Genomic DNA, 10,003 nt, shown 5'->3' on the forward strand with positions numbered 1-10,003 from the left:
TGCCTGCAGCTGCACACGCTGAACTAGATGAAAATAATGAAGGCTATAGAAAGCTTTCTAATTTCCCATGCAACTCAGGACGAAGACTTGAGACTGATGCAACTCTCATCTTTCATTAATCTAAAAAACCAAGAGGAGGTTCTTTCCAAAATTGAAATATGTGTGAAGAATTCATAATCACTATTAAAAAAATAAAATACCCAAGGAATAGGGCTCTGTCTGCTTAGCTGGTCTGAACAGGAACTAACAGTATCAGTTCTGCAAGAGGCATCCTCAGACCCTTCTGACTAATGTGACTCCATGGCACTTCAGGTCCTGTGGGTCCTGTTGGGTTCCATAAATCTAGACCGAGACAGGGCATTTATCTCAGTTTGCTCATCACAAAAAGACTACAACTACTTGTAACATCGTTGCACATTGTGACAAATGAGCATGGGAGAACGCAAAACATGAGTTATGACTTTGTAAAGATTGCTCACAAATCGCAAGACAGATTGTTTTTTTACCTCTGCTAGTTAAATCTTGGTATCCATTTGTTTGTCTTCCTTCCAGATGAAATAAAATAGCCAAAGAAATAAAACACGGCCAAGCTTTGGAATGGTTAATATGTGGATATGAGGAATACAGGTTCAGTTTGTGAATGAACTGCCCCAAGACTCATTATAATCCCGTTTTACAGTGACCCCTAGTGTTGTTAGGCAGCATTTTTGCTTTTTGTTGGGTGTTAGGCAAAGAATATCAAATAACCCAGACTAAAATAAACCTGCTTTTATGCTGCAGGACCATATCAATGCTCAGACTTACAAGGGTGCATAGAAATCCAACCAAAAGCAACACTGTATTGCTGTGTATTGGTTCACCATGTCTCTTTAGCCTTAGTATTGCAAAGACCAAGTTTCCAATGTCTGGCTGAAGATTGGAGGATTATTTCAGAGCTTATCAAAAATTGAAAAAAGAAAAAAGAAAAAAGAAAAAAGAAAAAAGAAAAAAGAAAAAAGAAAAAAAAAAGAAAAAAGAAAGAAAAAAGAAAAAGAAGAAAAAAAAAGAAAAAAGAGAAAAAGAAAAAATCTCCTCAACAGTTTTGATTGGCACATGTTATGGAGATCTAGATGACAAATTTGTTGATGACATTTTATTTTGACAACATCTTAATAAGGAATTATCGTTGTGCAGTTGAGCCTATTGTTATAAATGTGATTAATATTTGGTCTTATTATTTGTATGTTTACGTTATTTCCATAGGGCAAAATGTCATGGCATAATGTCTGTTTCGGCAACAGTCAGGGTCTACACTTGTGGATTTTGAAGGTTATTAAATGCTGGTTGGCTATTTCTGATTAGAGCCATATAGGACTTCCAAAAAGGGAGGGGCTGAGCCATGTCTAGAGTGGAGCAGGAGAGGAAAAGGCAAGGAGTGGGGAGTCTGGAAATAAGTAGAAGAGAAACTCCAGATGCTGGGCATAATGGCCGCATGAGCACACATGCTTAGAAAAATGAAGCTAGAGAAGATGGTGAAATTTATGACATTTTTGTGATCTGTGGGAAACGTTAAAGACAGAATGGGTACAGGTCTACAACTACCTCTGCAAACCCAGACTAAACTGTGAAGTGTCTAATTTGACTTGAATTTAACCAGGTATTTCCAGCAGCAAGCACAACACAAATCAATAACTAAATAAATATTTCTTAAAAATCAAAACAAGACTAGTGTGTATTTTATTTTGGTACTTCTACAGTAATTCAGATCAATAGAAGAGTTAATGGTATGAAACATATTTTTCTACATCACTGCTACCTAATATGTATCTTCACACATTTATTAGACCTAGGGTGGAGAATAAACTACAAATGCCATCCTGCTGAGAAAAGGAGAAGGGAGAGGAGAGGAGAGGAGAGGAGAGGAGAGGAGAGGAGAGGAGAGGAGAGGAGAGGAGAGGAGAGGAGAGGAGAGGAGAGGAGAGGAGAGGAGAGGAGAGGAGAGGAGAGGAGAGGAGAGGAGAGGAGAGGAGAGGAGAGGAGAGGAGAGGAGAGGAGAGGAGAGGAGAGGAGAGGAGAGGAGAGGAGAGGAGAGGAGAGGAGAGGAGAGGAGAGGAGAGGAGAGGAGAGGAGAGGAGAGGAGAGGAGAGGAAAGACACAATAATGGTTATGAAAAAGAAAACTGTTTTAATTCTGCAGGCCATTACTGAAAGCTCAAAAAACCTTTTAATCTCCCAGTGCCGTTTTCCACTTAGACTACGGATCAGTTTGTAAGTTTTCTTTCTTTTTTCTTTTTTTTTTTTTCCAAAACCCAGCACAAATTAACACACAGGAACCTGTCAGCTGATTCCAGACTTGTACAGTAACACTAGAGGGCATGAGAGCAGCTTTTAAATCAAAGTCTTGCCAGTTCAACAGTTACTCTTTATCCGGCTAAAGGTGAGCCGAAGAACTCCTCTTTCCTAAGTAAATAAAATGGACATAAGGTATTTCTGTTTTTATAGACTACTTGCATCTATTAAAAGTATCATGATGTTTATTCCCACGTACTAGCACAGGCAAGGCAACGCAAATTGGAGCTGAATAAATTAGTTTGCAATGAAATATCCTTTCTCTGACACTCTTTATGTTTCATTTATGTAATCTTTACTGGTGAGATTTAGTTAATGTTTTGTTAGGCTTGACCTCTTCCCGAAAATAAGTTTTATATATTGTTTGATATATCATAGTCAATTGTAAAGAGTTCTTCAGATTCGCTGGTCTTCCTTCTCCATTCATGTGCCGAGGACCATCAGGTTCTGCTCTCACAACAAATTTAACTGATACAGACAGTCGAGACAAACAGCCTCTCCCGGGTCAAAAGTGTCTCTGAGTGTTGCACAAGGAAGATGTGATCTTATTTAGCCTCAGTGATAATTAGCGTCTTTTGACTAAGCAAAGTGTTCCATGGAATCACAGAATGGTTGAGTTGGCCAGCACCCCTGGAACTCACGGGCTTCAACCCCCCAGCTCAGGAAGGGCCACCAAGAGCTGGCTGCTAAGTACCATGGCCAGGCAGCTTTTGAATATCTCCAAGGAGGGAGACTTCACAACCTCTCTGGGCAACCTGTGGCAGCCCTCAATTTCCCTCACAGTGAAAAAGTGTTCCCTGATGTTCAGATGTGTTTCAGGTTGCGATCATTGCCTCTGTTCCTGTCACTGGGCACCAGTGACCACAATATGTGTTTCTCTATGAGACGTAGAGACATACATAACAGTTTGTCACATCAGAGCATTTTAAAATCTGCAAGCTGGCACTAAGACAAAGAAACCAAAACCAGTTTGGAACCTCAGATTAGCAACTTCTGCAGTAAGCAGTGCTATCTTAAAATGAGTGTACATAGGGGCCCTTTGAGCAAATCACTGGCTCAAGCCAGTCATAAGAAAAAGCATGCTCAGTTCTCACCCCTGCACAGCACAAGTGTCTAGGGATGCAAAATGACGAGGGGATTCACACCATGTGCACAAATCTGTCAAAATGCAAAATGTGACTATGCAAAGTGCCAAACGCACCTGCAAGAATACTTGTTGCAATCTATCTAATATTTAGAGAACATGTGAGTTTTTGTCAACTTGTCGTGGGAACATGTTCTTTTTTACTAAAAGGTTTCCATTAAATGACTGAGTGCCTCTCTGACATGCATGCTGATGCGTGGTTCAGTGCAAAAGGTTCAGTACAAAGACTGCAAAGTGATTAAAGCAGCTTTTTATTTTGGAAGCTAAATAAATAAATAAAACCAAGTCCTGGCAAGAGATTCAAGGAATTAAGCTTAGCATCTCAGTAGAGTTGATGATCAGTCAAAAATACTGTTTTCATTCTCTGAAGTGAAATTCTCATCCATTTCAGAAGAACAACAAAACTAGAACAAAACAGAATCTGCATCATGTCTTTGAAAACCTGTAAACTTCAGAGCAACAGCAATGATGGGAGTTAAAAGACAACCTTCAGAATGTAATGATAGTGACAACAATAAACATGGGGAGGAGGAAAAATCCAATAAAAACTTGTTCCAAAGATGCTACAAAATTGCTTTTCAAGGAAATAAAAAATTGTAACATACGTACTTAGATTCATTGTAGCTATTTTCTGTTTCACATGTGTTGCATCTCATGCAGCCAGTGATTCCATTTCCTTATGAAACTGCAGGATACAAGTGCCAAGGTGTAACATCTTGGTGTGAGAAAGCTGCATCTGGCTGGTACAGCAATCTGAGAAAAGTTGTCTTCCGTATATGCTTTTTTTCAAATATTGCATCTTAGTAACAAAATAACCAAAGTCCATATTTCTTTAAGGAGAAATGCCAACAAACTGGATTTCATGCTAGCTAACCAGAAAATGCATAATGGATTTTCTTGTCCACACTGGTGATGAACTGCAGTGGTGAGCAGTTCCCTTCACATTTCAGGGAGGTGAGTAACAAGCTGTAGAGCTGCTTAAGCTGCAATTTGTGCAATATGGGCTAAGTCTTCACAGACAACTGATAAAGTTTTCACCTTACTCACTACTTCACTGCCCCCAAGCCTAGGCAGAAAACTCTCAAACAACCAGATACATTCCTATATACAGAGCATGCACATTTCAAGTAAACATCAGTATTTTTACTTCAAACGAAACGTCAGACTGATCAAAACTATGACCCAGGCCCTAATGATCTTAAAATATTGGAGGGTGTGTATGTTGCATTACACATTCTGGTCTGCTTCCCTCCTTCTCTCTGCATCCAGGTTTCTGACTGCTTTCTGCTCCTGTATCTGTGCTATTATGAACAGTAAGAGCTACTGTTGCAGCATGCAAGATAATTTTTTGGTTCCAGACTGCTCTGCTGCAGCCCTGAGTATGAAAACATACATACCTGAGCTACCCCTCTCCATATTTCAGTTACAGGTAACAGAGGGGTAGAGGAGTAAAATATTTTTAAAAGGTCAGGCTGCTAAGTCCCACTACAAGGGGGGCTCCACAAACTGTTTTGGGAACCTAGATTCCCAGCAAATAGAACAGGATTCAACTCGCTAAAACATGGGCATCTAGTGTCAATTTCGGTATTGCTGTGAACCACCCGGCCTCCTGACCCCAGACAAGGAGGGAAAGGCTCTTCGGCAGACTAGTTCCATACAGATGTTACAGATATTCTACAGCAACTCAGATAACACTCAAATTTAACTACACTCCTGTATCTGCTCTGGTGAGACCCCACCTGGAGCACTGTGTCCAGCTCTGGGGCCCTCAGTGCAGGAAAGACATGGACCTGTTGGAGAGGGGCCAGAGGAGGCCACAAAAATGACCAGAGGGCTGGAACAGCTCTGCTGTGAGGACAGGCTGAGAGAGATGGGCTTGTTCAGCCTGGAGAAGAGAAGGCTTCAGAGGTTGTTCAGCCTGGAGAAGAGAAGGCTCCAGGGAGACCTTATTGTGGCCTTTCGGTACTTAGAAGGGGCCTGTAAGAAAGATGGGGACAGACTTTTCAGGAGGACCTGTTGAAATAGTACAAGGGATAATGATTTTAAAGTAAAGGAGGGGAGATCCAGGCTAGGCACGGGGAAGAAATTTTTTACAATGAGGGTGGTGAAACACTGGTCCAGGTTGCCCAGAGAGGTGGTAGATGCCCCATCCCTGGAGGCATTCCAGGCCAGGCTGGACGGGGCTCTGAGCAACCTGATCCAGTTGCAGATGTCCCTGCTCATTGCAGGGGGTTGGACTAGGTGGTCTCTGAAGGTCCTTCTAATGCAACCTATTCCATGATTCTATGTGGAGAAATGAATCGAGGTTCTAGGGTGGACTCTATTTGATATCAAGACACATACATTTGGGTAACTATGAGATACGTGTTTAAGGTCTTATTCTAGTGAGTAGAAATCTAATTAACGCAGTCAATGGAGTTCAGGGAGCCAGTCAGCTCCCACTGATGCAGACACCTATGTTTGGTCAGCTGAATTATAGTTTTTGCTCCACCGACAACAGAAAGTTCCAGAAAAATGGTTAAGTCTAGGCTGACAGCAAAGCAAGCCAAGAGCATCTCATCTGTCTCCCAGTACTTTGACCTTTACTATTTTTGGGCTATGGACATCACAAGAGAAGTGGCATATTACTTTGCATACTGGCCAACTTGATCAATTCAGGTGCATCTCAAAAGAAATCTAAGGGATATAAGATTTAACAGAAAATCTTAATGAAGCAGAAAATAACTCCTAGGGCTAAGTTTTACTTCTACAGATATTAATACAATTGTTTTAAACTTACGTAAAGAGGAGCCTAATTGTAGTCAGTAGCATAGCTTTGTAATGAAAGTTGCCTCTTGTGGTGCAAATATTTCTTTATTTCTCAGTATGTATTTCTCCTGAAGGCTTTACATTTTATTGTGAGCAGCATGCAGAAGTGAAAGAAAATTCTATTTCCTTAAAACAGGTTTCTCTTCGTTGGCTTTTGAGCAAGAATGATTAAACATCCTTAAGCTCATCCTTGGCACTACCAGTAGCCATAATGGGGTACTACTGCATGTGTGAAAGAGAAAAATCAGCATCAAAGAGGTCACTCTTCTAAAATTAAATGCTGGGAAAAGCCAAAGCCAAATGTGATCCTGGTTATCCTGATACAATCAATGGGACTCACTCATCAGCACTGCAATGAATCCAAACCTGCTGCAGTGAACAAACATAAATACTAAGAATCTTAATTTTAGGAAAAAAGATCCAAGCAGCCATGGGTTTGTATCATCTAGATAACCATAGGAAGAAGAGTGTTCTACAGGCAGCAGACCCAGCAAAGGCTGGTTTCCTACAGACTGAGCCACATACCCCCACAAATGATATGCGGACCCCCAGCTTCCCTTTCTCTACAACACCTTGTCCCTGTTCTCCCATGTCCCTGAAGCCTCGTGACACGTGCCCGGACTGTGATCCCAAGCCGTACATACCCTCACTGGACTGTCAACAGGCCAAACGGAGGAGATAACTACTTAGCTGAGGCTGCAGCCTTCCTTGGGGGAAAAGAGGCAGTCACCCAGGTCTCTCTAAACTTGCCACTGACTTTCATAAAACTTGCAGGAACTGACTTTGCTATTGGAGACCTCAGTTTACTTGTCAAAGTCACCTGACAGTGACTAACAGGATGAAAGACGTTGTGGAAGAGGCAGGACTGATTTACAGCACAATTGTGTAAGCCAAGCTAAAATATGAGAGAGAAAAATGAAATAAAGACACTCAGTTTAATTGTAGATTGCTTTCTTGATAGCTTATGCAGTTCATGGTGGGTAATCAAATAATAGGAGATTGGACACAGAAAGTAATGCCATGCTATTGAGCCTAGAAGCAGGAGAAACGATACTATTTCTACATGAAAAAGCAAGAATTCTGTAAGATAAATGAAGAATACTTTGGGGAGACTTGAAAAAGCCGGTTGCTTCACTTCCCATCCTCTTCCACCTCTGTGCACGCCACAAATGCTCCCAATTGATTATGTTCAATCTTTTTCTGGATTCACGTTTTTTAGACCAAATCAAAATCAGAATAACACTCTTTTCCATTTCCCTACCCCAAATCTTAGCCGTACTGCAGAAAGCACAGAGGAGTCACACCATAGGAGCAATTGAGGTATTCTGCTATTGTAAGGCAAGGATTGCCAAGGCTTGCACCCTGGCAGGTCTGTGGTATATACTCAGGCTTGGAAACACAAGTCCACATGGGTTTGGGTTTGCAGGGACCACAAGAGGAAAAGTTTCCAAGCAAGGCAGCAACTCTCATTTCCCACTTATCTGGACAAAACAGCTGAGTGAGGGGCCGCCTCTGAAACCTTCCCAGAAAGATCAACATCTGCTGCCAGGGCATTTTGGGGAACCTCTCCTACCCCAACACAAGCCTCTGTTTCAGACACCTCACTTCAGTTACAACACTCAAGCCAGAAACAAGGATGCTTTTCCAATTTTTTTTTTTTTTTTTCACATTCAAACTCGAAGTGAACATACCCACTTTAACTGTATCAGGTTTACAAGCACAAGCATCAAACTGACTCGGAAACAGAAATTTAAAAGCAGCAGGAGGAAGCTACGTGCTAGCATCAGCATACAGTACCTATAGGTATTTTTAGAACAAAAGAAAGAAGGTTCTTGAAGTAGATAAAAATATAGAAATCTCCACCAAGTGAGAAAGTTTTAGTATGACTGTGGAGCCCTCCCCTTCCTCTCAAGATTCAAGATACTGGAGTGCAAATTTGTAAAGCAGTTTGTTTTAACTGAATCTCCATACCTCCACAACTGTTGTAAGTACTATTAGGAAAGCAGTAGGGGTATCAAGACCACAACCATTACAGTCATTTTGCTCATTCCTAATTTTGAATTGGAAAGAGAAACTTACATATTATTTGAAACTACTTAAAATTATTTTTTTTTCCCTGTTTGCATCTAAAATAGTTTTTAAGTCTCAACCACAAGTTCACAAAGATCTTGCTGTTCACAGCACCATGTGTCAGCCGTATCTGTTTACCTACATCCCTCCCAGTGAAGGAGCAAAATTTTGGAGTCTATCTGTAAGGATGCCTTCTTTCAGTGACCAGCTACTTCATAAGCAGTGATATCAGAGCAGCTTCCCAATTCAGAAACAGGACCGGAGCCCACCTGAGCAGAGCCACTGGAGCAGCATTGCCATAGCATCCCAGCATAGCTCAAGCAAATGTTTCTCAGAGCTGCAGCCCAAGAAATAGCTTGCTCAGAGAAGCTAACTGTTCAGGAGAACACGAGAAAGCAGCACACAACACACAGACGTTATGAAGCAACCTGAGATGATGTACTCCGTTAGACAAGGAAGGAACTAGACAAATTCTAACAAAATATTAACATTCTCTATGTGCATTTTTGTGCCTGTTCCCTTACCTTCATAGGGTGTTCCCTCAGCCTCTCCAAGATCCTGAAGATCACCAGTCATCTGTATGCTTCAGACCATCTCCCTGTGACTATGGCTGCTCTCAACCGTCACCCATCCCCAACAAGAACGGTTTCTTCTCTTCCAACCCCCACACTTCCTGTGCATCATTTTTTTCTTCCCTAGCCAAGACTTTTATCTTAGAGGTACACAACAGCATCTAATTTTGATACTTTACTTCATGTTTTTGTTCTGCATTTCATAATGTTTCAAACTTGGTCCTCTTCTGAGGTATTTACACTAAAAGAGGGGAGATTCAGGCTAGACATGAGGAAGAAATTTTTTACACTGAGGGTGGTGAAACACTGGCCCAGGTTGCCCAGAGAGGTGGTAGATGCCCCATCCCAGGAAACTTTCAAGACCAGGGTGGACGGGGCTCTGAGCAACCCAATCTAGTTGAGGCGGGTTTGGACTAGGTGATCTTTGGAGGTTCCTTACAACCCAAACCTTTATATGACATTTAAATTCATCTTGTTCTCTTTGCATTCCTGCAGTTTACTGCCTTGATATCTCACGCTGAGAAGAAGCCACTGAGCTCCAGTGAGTTTCCATTACACCTGGTCTAAGTGGGAAAAGTGCTACTTATGAGCAAATTGGGGGATCTATCATCCAGCAGTTTCTAAATAGTATCAAAATCTCACTCGAACATCATTTATTGTACATAGAAAGAGCCACAAACTGACAAATACATATGCTGTTGTTAACCTTACTAATTTCAAAGAGATTTCAAATGAACAATTAGAGTGGAGTGGTAGCACCCACAACAAGCCACAGGTTCCACAGAGCTGAAAGTGCAGAAGGTTGATTGCATCCTCTCTTCTGCCACAGTATGGTCAGGTGGTCACAGAAGCTATTTAGACACCCACAGGTGTCCTCAGGAAAGCTGAAGGTGTTTATAATGCTCATTTCATAGGACCGTTGGATCTAAAACCTCTTTGCCCCGTCATTGCACGAGCTGATTGAAAGATGAAAAGGGATTTTGCTCTTCTCAAGAGCTCAGTTACCAATACATGAAAAAACTACAAGAACCACATATGCAATTGAGCAAATAAATAAATAAGGAAATAACCACTGCAGCTAT

The 10,003-nt window shown here is 41.4% G+C and overlaps 1 protein-coding gene across 1 annotated transcript in view; it reads right to left on the reverse strand.

The window, feature by feature from the left end:
- The window catches only part of RASA3 (RAS p21 protein activator 3), a 176,858-nt gene extending 167,847 nt beyond the window's left edge, over positions 1 to 9,011 (reverse strand). Inside the window, exon 1 of the mRNA XM_065059559.1 lies at positions 8,874 to 9,011. Coding sequence (XP_064915631.1) covers positions 8,874 to 8,925 — 52 coding nt within the window. The 5' untranslated portion in view covers positions 8,926 to 9,011. The remainder of the gene's footprint in view (positions 1 to 8,873) is intronic.
- Between the last annotated feature and the right edge of the window lie 992 nt (positions 9,012 to 10,003).

This window comes from Columba livia, chromosome 1 (genome assembly GCF_036013475.1).
Source record: "Columba livia isolate bColLiv1 breed racing homer chromosome 1, bColLiv1.pat.W.v2, whole genome shotgun sequence".
NCBI classification, from domain to species: Eukaryota; Metazoa; Chordata; class Aves; order Columbiformes; family Columbidae; genus Columba; species Columba livia.